Source organism: Musa acuminata, chromosome BXJ3-9, assembly GCF_036884655.1.
Source record: "Musa acuminata AAA Group cultivar baxijiao chromosome BXJ3-9, Cavendish_Baxijiao_AAA, whole genome shotgun sequence".
Taxonomy (NCBI): Eukaryota; Viridiplantae; Streptophyta; class Magnoliopsida; order Zingiberales; family Musaceae; genus Musa; species Musa acuminata.
In genome coordinates, this window is record NC_088357.1 from 18,863,161 (window position 1) to 18,877,342 (window position 14,182).

The window sequence follows — 14,182 nt, forward strand, 5'->3', positions numbered from 1 at the left end:
AATTATATATTGACACCCAGTTAATATAGAAGTGGACGCCACCCATATTTATAAGTTTTGCATAGTTGATGTGGATGATAATGAACATCCAACTGACTTGATTGAGTTAGAGATGAAAATTTTGATGTTATTCTAAGAATGGACTGGTTAGCTAAATATGATGTCTCTTTAGATTGTAATAAAAAGATTGTGAACTTTCAATTCCAAGCAAACTTGAATTTAGCTTTCAAGATAGCATGGCTAACCCTCCTCCCCAAATCATCTCAGCTATATAAGTTTAACATTTATTGAGTTGAGAGTATAATGGTTATCTTACAATAGTGTTGAACACCAATCAAGCTGATATAAATCTAGTAGATATCATAGTGATGTATAAATATCCAAAGGTTTTTCCAAAAGAATCGCCAGGATTAACTCCAGATAGAGGAATAAAATTCATTATTGATCTATACCTAGCATAGGACCATTAATTAAGACTCCATATAGAATAACTCCTAATGAATTGAAAGAATTAAAGGAACAATTTCACGAATTGCTTGATAAGTGTTTCAGTAAACCTAGTATCTCTACTTAGGGTACCTTTATTTTATTTGTAAAGAAGAAGGATGAGAGTCTAAGATTTTGTTTCGACTATCATAAGTTGAATAAAATAATAATACAAAATAGGTATCCTTTGCTAAGATTTGATGATTTATTTGATTAATTACTAAGGACATAGACATTTTCAAAATTTGATATACTGTTTGACTACATCAACTAAAAATTAAAATAGAAAATGTTCTTGAATCTACTTTTTGAACTAGATATAGACATTATAAATTTTTAGTTATGCATTATGGTCTGATAATAGTATTTATAGATATAATGAATAAGATATTTAAACTATCTTTAGATAAATTTATGATGATTTTTATTGATGATATTATGGTGCATTCAAGAGGTAGAGAAGAATATGAAGAGCATTTGATCATTCTATAACTTTTGAGAAATCAGAAGCTACATGCAAAATTAACAAAATAAGAAATCTAGTTAGTTAAAGTGGTATTCTTGGGTTATGTTATTTTAAAGGAAGGCATTGTAGCATATCATGAAAAAGGAAAGAGCAGTGGTTGAATGGAACAGACACACTAATATCTTTAAAGTCCATAGTTTCTTGGGATCAACTAGGTATTATAGAAAATTTATAGAAAGATTTTCTAGAATTGTCACACCTTTAACTGAATGAACTCAGAAGAAAACCAAATTTGAATGATTTGAGGATTCTGAACAAAGCTTCCAAAAGTTGAAAAGAACGTTAGTGATTGCTCCTATTCTTACTATATCTTCTTGAAGTGGAGGTTTTAACATAACAGATGAAAGAAGGAGAAAGAGAAGAAAGATGAGGGAAGGAATTTAGCAGGCTTCGTTTTCGACATTATATCCGGATCAGAAAATTAATTTATGTATGGTTTTAGATTTTTAAGCTTTCCTGTTAATTAGATTATTAAATAGGATTATAAAATGACTAATTTTAGCCTTCTAATTTAATAGGATTCTTAATTATATTAATTCTTAATTAGTATTAGTTTACTATGAAAGATATATTGAATCTTGAATTTTGATGATGAAATCAATCGATATGTGTTTATATTTTAATCTGCGTTTTGAGTGATGCAGGATGCTTCGATTAGGATGAGACAATTAAAGCAGGAAAAAACATGTTGTGCCAGAGGAAAACATGTCGGAAGATCGGACGTCGCGCCGGAGGAACGATCGACGTATCGACAGAAGGCTTCGAGCCGTGATTTGGGTATCGGGCCAAGAAAAGCGGATATTGCACCAAGGATATCGGAGTTGTGGAGTCAATTGGCCGATTGGGCAATAGGCCGCAAGAGAGGACGATGCGCCGAAGAATCAGATGAAGCGTCGAGGGACCAATGACAGGCCGAACAACTTGATTAATGCTTAGTATTATTTGTCTAGATCGAAGTGTATTTTAGATGTGCAGGATTAACTACGATAGCAAGGCATGAAGCAAAATGAAGTCCCGGTCAAGGATGCAACTTCGTTGGGAGTTCGAGAGTTCGTTGGAAGTCTGGACGTTCGTCGAAAGTTCTGTCGAAACTAACCGAGAAGTCTCGGAGCTTGCCAAAAAAGCTCATCGGAACTCGCCAAGAATATCGTCGTGAAGTTCAGGAGCTTGTCGGGAGTCCGCTAGAACATTACCGAGAGATCATCGGAGGTTCACCGGAAGCTCGCCGGAAAAATAGACTTACGGACTTATTTAGCTCAGATTATGTCTTAGATTTCATAGTTAGAATGTAATTGGGTTTAGATTTGGGCCAACCCAATTAGGGGCCAACTAGGCCCATGTAAGGACTGTGTTGGGCCCAATAAGAGGCCCAAACAATGCCCCAAGAAGTCTCACCATCGTAGCATAGTCTTCAAGACTATGTTAACCGATGGTACCGCTAGTCTCGACAGAGGTACCGCCCAACACTACCCCCCAGGAGGTGGTATCACCAGAGCTGGGCAGTGTTAGTGTCAGACTAACACTGGGCGGTGGTATTGCTTGTGCCCGAGGAACCCAGGATGGGAAAATTTTAGGCTCCAAGTTTGAACAACTTGAAGCCTATAAATACCCCTCTTATCCCTGGTTAAAAGACACAAGCATAGAGAGTTTAAAAGTGAAGAAACGCTACTGCAATCTCTTTAAAAATTCCCTCCTCCACTCTAAGTTTAGAATTTTGTAAGAGAGGAATGAGTGCTTGTAAGAGTTATCTCCTAAACCCGGGAAAAGGAGAAGAGGAGTGTAAAAGGTGGTTAGTCTTCGCCTATTGAAAGAAGACCAATAGTAGATGCCGGTGGCCTCGACGGAAGAGGAATCGGTGAAGTGGATGTAGGTCACGACGACCGAACCACTCTAAAATCTGCTTTATGTTTTATTTGTGTAATTTACTTTAACTACAAACCTCCTTACTTGCTCTTTACATCCACTACTCTTTTACAAACATGCTTTCAAGTTAACATCTTTATGAAACCGATTTTATCGCAACGAAGTTTTTAAATCGACGTTATTTTACCCCTGCACTAATTCACCCACCCTCTTAGTGCCGACTTCTTGATCTTAACAATTAGTATCAGAGCCTTGTGATTTCTCAATTGGTTTAACACCCAAGAGAAATGACTCTTTTCAGCTTTCAAGAGGGTCACTCTCTCATTCGTCCCCCCTTTTTCAATGGGACGGACTACACTTATTGAAAAACTCGAATGAGAGTTTTCTTGCTTTCGTTGAATCTTGATTTATGGAATTTAGTTGAAAATAGTTTTCAAAAGTCTTTTCTTCCAATGAACCATTGGAATGATTTGGAGAAGAAGACTTTTTCTCTAAATGCAAAGGCTATGAATACCTTATTTTGCACCTTAGACAAAAAAAATTCAATTGGGTTTCTATGTGCGAAATGACTTTCGATATTTAGCATATTCTCAAAATCACACATGAAGGCACGAATAGAGTTAAAGATTCTAAGATCAATCTTTTAATGCATGATTTTGAACTATTTCATATGAAACCAAGCGAAACCATTGGAGATATGTACACCTGTTTTATGGATGTCGTCAATGGTTTAAAAGCACTTGGTAGAAGTTTTTCAAACTTTGAACTCGTTAACAAGATTTTACGATTGCTTTCTAAAAATTGGGATTCAAAAATAATGACAATACAAGAATCAAAGAACTTGAACTATTTTTGATTGAAGAACTAATTGGTTCATTGATCACATATGAAATGACGTGTAATGCACGTGAAGAACTTAAGAACCACTTTCCAAAGAACAAGAAGGATTTGGGATATAGAACAATTGAAGACCACTCGAGCATAAGCTCAAGTGATGGTGAACTTGAACCACAAATAAAATTTAAAGAGTTCATGAAACAAAAATTAAAAAGCAAAAAGAATGGAACTACTTATTTTGAACATAAGAAGAAAAATATAAATTGGGATGAATCGAGTTCCTCCGAAGACGAGGAGAAAATCAACAATGACAAGGTGGTAAACTACGTCTTAACGACTTTTGACGTTGAGGTAATCAAAATGCCTTTAGTTTATTTTGAAATTACATAATGCTTCTCATGACTTATTTTTAATTTATTTTAAGAAAATTAAATATTTTTTTAATTACATGTTAATTGAAAATACAAAAATAAAATTGGATCATGCTTACCTTTCCAATGATTTTAAAAATAATCATAAAAAATATATATTTTATGATAAACAAACAAAATGATTTTGATTGAAAATATGAAATCATGTTTGATAATTTAATGCATAATGATCATATTTAATGAGTTTATCTTTCGAAATGATGCATGATGATTTTTGAGATTTATGGATTATCGATTTTTACGTTAATGAACGTGACATTTTCAGCTTTAAACTATGATGTATATTTTCATAAAAAACTTGAGCATATTGATTTGAAAGTATGTTTAATGGTTTTATAATTTACGATGAATCTTGCGATTTATGGATTATCGATCTTTACCATAATGAAAGTGCCTTATTGATCTTTGTCGTAATAAATCTTGTACTTTCGATTTTAAAAATGATACATGTTTTTATTTGACATAAATAAAATAAAATCATATGAATTGAGATAACTAAAAAGAGGAAAATATTTTTTGAAAATTATTTTTCTCTATCTTATTCATTTTGATGAATCTATTTGTATCATTTTTACGAATCTCTTAGACTTTAAAAATAATTTTGATGATTTAAATTTGAATAAATTTTTATCCAAATCATGATCTTGATTCCTAGATATTTACAAATTAAGATTTATTATGAATCAAGATTTTTCATTAATTGTTCTCTTACAATTCTTCTTGGTATTTCATTTAAGAGGGGATTTAATATATGAATCATGTCTTTTGGTATTTGCAGGATCTTATTTCTCATGATATGATTTATTTTTGTATAACTCCTTGTATTTATCACCCAATTAATTTTTCTTGATGAGATGAAATGAATGTGATGAAATAAAAATATGCATGAAATATGGGATACAATATAATTTGACATTTAGATACCATCATGATTTAAAATGCTATGATTTGTTGCTAAAATGATGTATGTTTGGTATTATGAATACTTTAAATGATGAATGTTTGGTATCATGATCAAAATATTGATAAATGCTTAAAAATTTTAATGTCATGTATGATATGATCATAATAATGATTGATTTATTTTATCATGCATGAAAAAATGAAATGTATGGTTTTGAAATTATGCATGTTTTAATTTAAAAATATAATGATGTACAAATAAGATTTTTATTTACTTTTGTCATGATGTAGAAATTGATGTAAAGGGTCTTCCCTTCTTTTTGATAATGATAAAGGGGGAGAAATATTGCTAGCTCAAGATGCAAAATATGCTAACTTACACTTTGCAACGGAAGCAAAATTGCTAGCTCAAACATCAAAGGAAGCAAAAATTTGCTAGCTTGCAACTTACATATTTCAAAAAGCAAGAGTTGCTTTCTTGAACACTCTAATTTGCTAGCCTGCATGATGTAGAATTTGCTATCTTGAACATTACAAAGAAGTGTTATCTTGCCTATCTCAAGAAGTAAATATGTCAATTTACACATTTTTAAATTTGCTAGCTTGTATGTTGTAAAACTTGTATATCTATAACTTGATAGCTTGAATGTTCTAAGCATGATGTAACACTTACTAAATTTTCTAGCTTCAAATTGTATGATGATAAAATTTGATATTATGTTTTTCATGTAATAAGTTGAATTAATATCACAAACACATTAGAATTGGACTTCTCCTTTTTGTTGATGACAAAGGGGGAGAAGTATGTTGATGTCATGCATGATTTGATTATGACATGTTGCTTGGATTTTTTAATCCAAGAGTTTCTATCAATATGGCATATTGATAGGGGGAGTTTGTTTAAACTTTGGGAGTTTGGTTAACTCCGTCATCGATTAGTTGTCATCATAAAAAAGGGGGAGATTATTGAATCTCGGATTTTGATGATAAAACCAATCAATATGTGTTTATGTTTTAATCTACGTTTTGAGTGACGTAGGATGCTTCGATCAGGAAAAGACAATTAAAGTAGGAAAAATCATGTTGTGCTGGAGGAAACCATATCAGAAGATTGGACGTCGGGTCGAAGGAACGGTCGACATATCGATAGAAGGCTTCGGGCCATGGATTCCGGAATCGGGCCAAGAAGAGCGGATATTGCGCCAAGAATATCGGAGTTGCAGAGTCAACTGGCCAATTGGGCAATAGGCCGCAAGAGAGGACGATGCGCCGAAAAATCGGACGAAGTGTCAAGGGACCAATGACATGCCGGACAACTTGATTAATGCTTAGTATTAATTGTCTAGATCGAAGTGTGTTTTACATGTGCAGGATTAACTACAATAGCAAGGCATGAAGCAAAATAAAGTCCCAGAGTCAAGGACATAACTTTATTGGGAGTTTGAGAGTTCGTCGGAAGTTCTGTCAGAACTAGCCGAGAAGTCTCAAAGCTTGCCAAAGAAACTTATTGGAACTTGCCAAGAAGATCGTCGTGAAGTCCAGGAGCTTGCCGGGAGTCCATTGGAATATTGCCAAGAGATTATTAGAGGTTTGTCGGAAGATCGCTGGAAGCTCGCCGGAAGAATAAACTTACGAACTTGTTTAGCTCAGATTATATCTTTGATTTCGTAGTTAGCACGTAATTGAGTTTAGATTTGGGCCAACCTAATTAGGGGCCAGCTATGCCTATGTAAGGATTGTATTGGGCCTAATAAGAGGCCCAAATAGTGCCCCAAGAAGTCTCACCATCATGGCACAGTCTTTGAGACTATATCAAGCAATGATACTGCTAGTCTGGGCGGTTGTACTGCCCTTGGCAGGGTGCCAGGCGGTGGTACCGCCCAACACTACCACCCAGGCGATGGTGCCGCTAGACTTGGGCAGTGGTACCGTCCAAGGCAGTGTTAGTGTCAAATTGACATTGGGCGGTGGTACCGTCCATGCTTAGGGAACTTAGGATAGGAAAGTTTTAGGCTCCAAGTTTAAATCAACTTGAAGCCTATAAATACCCCTCTCATCCCTGGTTAAAAGATACAAGTATAGAGAATTTAAAAGTGAAAAAATGCTACTGTAATGTCTTTAGAAATTCCCTTCTCCACTCTAAGTTTAGAATTCTGTAAGAGAGGAGTGAGTGCTTGTAATGGTTGTCTCCTAAACCCGAGAAAAGGAGAAGAGGGGTGTAAAAGGTGGTTAGTCTTTGCTTATTGAAGGAAGATCAATAATAGATGCTGGTGACCTCAACGGAAAAGGAATCGACGAAGTGAATATAAGTCACAACGACTCTAAGATCTAGTTTGCATTCTATTTATGCAATTTACTTTAATTGCAAACCTCCTTACTTGCTCTTTACCTCTACTATTTTACGAACACGCTTCCAAGTTAACATCTTTACGAAACCAGTTTTATCATAACGAAGTTTTTAAACCGACATTATTTTACCACTACACTAATTCACCCCCCCTCTTAGTGCCAACTTCTTAATCCTAACAAGATAAGGTCTCTGATGGAAAAAAATAGAGAGATAAAGCATGTGTAGCAAGTTATAAATGTGCTTATAGTGTATAAGAAATTGATAAAAATTCTTAGACTAATTAGAACCGTTAATCGTGAAAAATAAAGAAGAAAAAATATTATAAAATCAAAATAATTTACATATGATGTTTGTTTTATTTTATGGATTATTAATGAACAAAATTTTGTGTATAATTAGGAGAATGAGTGTTTTGATTATTAAGTGAGTTAAGGATCTAAGTATCCAATAACTCTATTTAACTTGTTTTAAAAATAATATATATGCATCTTTAATTAATGTATATGTTTGAGACTTATGCAAATGTATGATGGTTTGCACCTATTAAATGAAATATATATTAACTTTGAAAGTATTGGTTCGATATTTTAATTATTCAAAAGTATTGATTCTTGTTAGATTTAAATATTATATGAATGGTTAGATTTGAAATAAAAAGATAAAAGATAATTTGTTCAAATATTTATTTTTTAAATGTATTTGATGCATGATACTTCATGACTAATATGACTACGATTTGGATTTTACCAATAGAAATTATATATTGAAACATATTCAAAAACAAGGTTTTTTCGGGCATGAAGATATGTGTTGCCTATACCATGGAGTTAAACACGATTCTAAGTCTTATGATCGTACCCATTAGCATTATTATGAATGTGAATTTTGACATGTACTCTTACATATAATGATATTTATTATGAATTTAGATAAGCATCTTTAGCTATATTTATTTAAATTATGGATAGATGGTCATCATCATTTAGCTATAATTATGACTTTGTTTAATCTGAAACGAATATAAAGTTTTTGTATTGTATTTGCTATAAATATTAACAATGATTAGATTATTTTATATGCTTTTCTCTTAAAACAAAAATTAAATGTAAATAGTACTTATTCTATTTATATGCATTTATAATAACTTTTTTTTGGTTTACGAATTATGGTGCTTACTGAGCTATTATTTGGTCATATATATATTTTTTAAATTTTTTTTAGATCTAGAGGAATAGTCCAATATTTTATTATTTAGAATAATAAAATATTTTATTATGTAGACATGTTTGAGGGAAAATGTTATTATTTAGAATCCTCCAATATTTTGGACTTGTATAATATTAATATGAAATATAATTATTTTGGATCTCAGATAATAATTTGATAATTATGTAAATATACTAATGCTGACTGTGATATAATACAATATTTTTTGTGAGTATATGATGATAAATAACTTATTGGATTGTAAGATGATTATGTAGTTTGTTCAGGTTTTGATGGTATAATATTTCTGTAAAATTTCTTATCGATATGAAGAACTATTAAAATAGTCGAACAAGTTATAAATGCCATGTGATCGAATTGTTTATGAGGTTAAAAATATTAAATATTTTATGGAGGTATATTATCTATCCAAGTTATAGTCTTGCATTCTTATAACAAAATCCATAAGATTATAATGTTATACCGTCCCTAACCTTCCGTTGGACATGAATCCATACTCCTTCGGATCTATATTTTCACGTGGCATCATCATGTACCAGTGTTTTTTTTTTTTGGGATAGTCATTATCTTTTCTGGTTGGTTTCCAAATAAGAATTACAGCCACTTGATAATTACTTGTCCTTCCGTGAGTAATTAACGTTCCCAGCTTATGAAGGTGTGAGATATTTTTATGATTTGTTTAAGACGTTAGAATGTGTGTTAGCTTCCATTTCCTTCACAGAAAAGGCCAGTGTGGCGTCATGCAAAAAGCATCTCAACGACTGGAGATCCTCGATCGGCTCAAGGAGGTCAAAAGAAGCTCGAGTGATATAAAACTAATCTGTCGCTGTTGATGCAAAATTAGAATCTTGGAATTCTTCAAACTGATTGACTTGTCAAACTGTTATAATATCAATAAGATATTATATTATATTATATTATATTATATATATATATATAGATTCTTTTTTGCTTTTAAAAATGATAAAACTGATTCCACTAAGGCTTTGAACGTTCATTTGCATAGTAATTTGATCATGAAAGCAAAACATATACGAGTCTTTATACACTAATTCTTCTTAGACCTCGATAATAGGAGTGATAGCGTCTCCTCCATTGGACACTTTGGTGTATTCTCACTGTACAACGCCCATGCGTTTATCAATGTCCACTTGCACTTCATGAAAGCAGTAAAGTATGATATCAAAACCTTATGGCAAGCAAGTATACAGGATGATGCACGCAACATGTACTCCTTGTGCTTCACAAAGTCAAGATGATGCTTATCATGCATTCTTTCGAGTAAGATCCCACTTTATTCTTTTCATTAATTAGTTTGCGTTTCATGAAGAATGAGTGAGACAGGGCGGGCAGCACTCGAAGATTTGTTTTTGTGGGAGACAAGATTGAAGATTGAGTTCCTTCCTTTTTCTAAGGAATTGATTACACTGATTTGGACGTAGAGAACTCATCATAACTCCAAGTTAGTCAAGCTTTCCGATGAAGGAAACATGAGAGGGAAAGAGTAAGTCCGGTTGGTTTGCCTGCCCCTTACTTTTCTACCAAACACACATTATTAGTCATCTAGAGAGCTAAGCTTCAAATTAAGTATCATATATAAAATATCTTTTTTAAACAAAAATATTTTCACATGCAAATATGTATTTATTTATTTATCATTGTAATGAACCTCTATTAGCTACCTTAAGATGATTGATAATTAGAACATGAATTTATTATATCATTACCACATAGCTAAAAATATTAATGTTTATTTTAGATTATTTTAATTTTTATGCATAAATTTTTAATTCATAAATTCAAAACTATTATTTTGACTTTTCTGGATGTCTCTTATTATTTGAAGAAATTTAAATGATGTATGCAAAATTCCTTGATTGTACAAGAATATCATAAATGTCTCATCCCATACATCTTGCATCTTAAACATTGGTTTAGTAACTATGTATTGGATCCTTTTACCTTAAATATTGATATAGTGGTGATGTAAAATCTGATCCGATATATTGAAAGATGTCAATTAGTTAACTAATTTCGTAAAGACTTAAAAAAAAAAAACATAAACACTATCAGGCTTTTTGTTAATGTTTAAATTTCAAAAGCATAAATCTCATCCTACAAACTTTCTATTAGAATGTGCTCGCTGGTTTAATCCATGAAGACCATGTGATGGATGCAGACTTCACACGTCGGATTGGTGGGGATGGCCACGTAAGAAGGCAAAAAAGAATACTAATAATAGTTCGTGAAAAGAAAACTATGGTTACGTGCATCGACACTAATAATTCCGGTTAAATCGTCACCCGATTTGATTCAAGTGTGGGAACCCCAAAATCATTGGCAATTGAATTGAGATGTCATGCCTGTTTGTCACCCACTTGCGGCACCATCTCCGGGATGTACACGTCTAATGGACCTCCACTGCAAGTCCACCTAAATTTGCCTACTCATCCATGTTACGAATTGTTCAACGATCCTTGCTGCTTAATTTCATGCATGTCTTCCTGCGAATTAAAATGGCAAAAATGAATCGGTGCCATCTACCATCCTTAGCGTTGCATCACTTTTTCTTTTTGTCATGCCACGTAATCTTCTAATTATAATTATTGTCTTCAAAGTAGAAGAGCCCATAATTCATCTAAAATATGTGTTGCAGATTTTGGAATCATGAGGATGTCTCCCTCCCAAGTCCAAGTCACGGGTGCCGTGGTCATCTCATCATCAAATCCCCGACTGACTCCCTTGAGATGTGATCATCCAGCGTCTATATATTTATCTATCTATGAATGCATGTCTCCCTCGTTCCTTTTCAGCCCCATTTCCTCCAGCCTTACTTCCCACCCCTGCAGCGTCGTCTATGGAGGCCTCGGAGGAGCAGCTCCTCGGCGACAGCTTCTCCTACCGGTGGCTGATCAACGCCGAATCCTGCGCTTCCCTCGGCGACAGCCACCGCTCGTTCGACGCCCCCGACGGCGGCGGCTGCTCCTTCATCGAGATCGACCCCGGCTTCATCTCCATGCGCTGGACGAGCGACGCCATCAACGGCTTCGGCTTCGTCCTCCCGACGTCGACGCAACGTCCGGCGCCGCAGGTCCATGCCGACAAGATCTTCTCCAATGGCCTCCTCCTTCCACTTCACGTTCCTGGTCCGCCGGAAACCCTGGTTGCACGCCGTTCCAGTTTAAGCAGACCGCGTTGTGCGGTTCGAGAAGGAGCCAATACTTCTCCCACCTCATCGCCTCTTTTCCACACTGCAAGCAGCTCTCCCAATTGGATGAGCTCATCATGTTCTTCGCCCTACAATAATAATCAAGCTTCGAGTAGAGGTGGAAAGTTGAGTTCGCGTCTCGTCAGGAACTGCGCAAAATTGCCAAAGAAGATTCTGTGCGAGTACTTCTGCTTTCTGCTACCCTTGTATAAGATGGTGAAAGATTTCAGACTGACCTCTACGAAATCAACAAGCAGCTGCAAGTATTCGGCCAGAAGTTCCCCAAGGACGAGCAGTGCCTTGTCAGGCATAGAATGGTGTCGCAGTAATGCTGATATCTCAATATATGATGCAATCCTTCACTGCAAGAAATCAATCGTAAGTTCCAAGTCGCCCTGCTTTGAAGGTCTCCTTACTTCGTTCCTCTCGAGGAGGAGTTTGCTATAAACTTTCCCTTCTAACTGTTTCAGGGACAAGACCAGTAATGGAGGATGAAGATAGCTGGAGAGGAACACTGAATTAGGAGGAAGCCTTTACAAATAAGAGATATGCTGCATAACCTTCTTGTCATGCGGATTTGCAGAACTTTGTGTGCTTTGATCCGTCGAGGAAAAGCCTCTTCTCTCTCTCTCTCTCTCTCTCTCTCTCCAGGGAAAGAATTGAACAGGAAGGACTTTTATTTCTCTTTCATTACTAGGTTTGCTGTTTGCTATTTCTCTCAACCGAAGGTTATATACGCTTTTGTAACCAAATAACCATATTGTTGTGAAAACCCAAGTGATGTCAGATTGTATATTAAGGAATAATTTCAGTTCTTTTTTAGTCTTTCATATACCATCAAACCAGCCTTTGTGTTTCCCTTTGTGTTTCTTGTTGCTGCCATAAAGATGTGAGCCGTTGTTCCTCTGAAGCATTTCCCAATAGTTTCATGCAACCTCTTAATCATAAAGCCAACAAGAAATTCTCCATGTTCAAGCACAATTTGACACAACCGCTATCTTTTCTGTAAGATAGCCTCTTTCCTTCGAGCAATTAGTGACAAAGGGAAGAAATAGAATTGGAACAGTTCCACAAATGCATTATTATTAGCCAAGGGTATCACTAAATCAGAACTCCAGAATGAATACAGGACATACTTGTAGTCCGTCCAAATCATACTCTGTTCAACGTTCCACAAAAAAGTGACAAGTCTCAAAATGTCAATCAGATCATACTACCTGCAATTAATAGAATTTTGGTGTGAAGGATCAGAAAATAATGTTCAATCATTAAAGATTGCTGTTGGTTCTATGGAAAAGCTTGATATCTCGACATCATCTTTAAAGCTATTCTTGGACCTGCTAAATCAGATAGAAAGCAGAAAAAAGGGTTCACTTCCATGTTGCTAAACAATGGAATCAAATCGATGGCTGTCATCAGGCCATTCAGGTTATCCCCATAGGACGGCCTCGAGGAAGTGGCACGACATAATTGTCGCGGTACGCCGACACCGGTCAATTTGTAGAGCAGAGTGGGTCTTGCCCGAAAGTGAAGTTGCTCGAGTACATTTGCAAGCCCAAGGTTAAGGAAATGGAAGAATGAAGGTGGAGGCACGAATGATTTGAGGAATGGGAAGCAGAAAGAGGGTGAGAAGATGGACAAGCCATGTTAGGCCATGCATTCTGTCCTCACAAGGGGATGAAAACAACTCTTGGTGTCATCTCATCACTTGGCCAAGAAACAGGTGCTGGTAGGAGAGGGATGGGTCAGCTTCAGCTTGGGACCATGAACGTCACATGGGGACGAGTGCAACCAAGGGAACAAGGAAATGATGTGCTCGTTGTTTCCATCTCCTCTCTTTGTTCTTTTTGTTGGCTCATCCTCCCTTCCAGCACACAGAGAGAGAGAGAGAGAGAGAGAGAGAGAGAGATCCTCCTCCAGCACCTAAAGCCTGTTATCTTCTTCTCCCTTTAGTCTTCCTTCCACGAAATGATTGGTCTGCTGCTTCAGATCATAGGGGACCTGAGTGTCACTCTTGTGACAAGCAGGATAGCGCAATATTTGTATTTAATTCGGAAAGCACACAAGGTATGTATATTTTACTTGGATTTGTGCCATTTATGTTCAGGTGGTGTTGCATTGTTTAATAATCTGCTATCATCTATGTTTCCTCAAGTATTGTCTTTAGTATATTTCTTTTCATTATTGATTCGACAAGGAAAACATATGATGAACTTTTGCGAGTTGCTTTAATATGATCGGTAAATTAGAAGTTATCATATAGATGATATTCCTGCATGTGGGAAACATTGGAACTTAATCCTTAGTGCACAAATAATGGAGAAGATTACAAGATCTTGCAACATCCATCA

The 14,182-nt window shown here is 35.2% G+C and overlaps 1 protein-coding gene across 1 annotated transcript; it reads left to right on the forward strand.

The window, feature by feature from the left end:
• Positions 1-11,403: 11,403 nt before the first annotated feature.
• LOC135648319 (probable membrane-associated kinase regulator 6) lies at positions 11,404-12,673 on the forward strand. The gene is made up of 2 exons (XM_065165876.1): positions 11,404-12,209; positions 12,302-12,673. Exons 1-2 carry the CDS (start codon positions 11,406-11,408, stop codon positions 12,314-12,316), a joined length of 819 nt encoding a protein of 272 aa, XP_065021948.1. The 5' UTR covers positions 11,404-11,405; the 3' UTR covers positions 12,317-12,673.
• Positions 12,674-14,182: the final 1,509 nt, after the last annotated feature.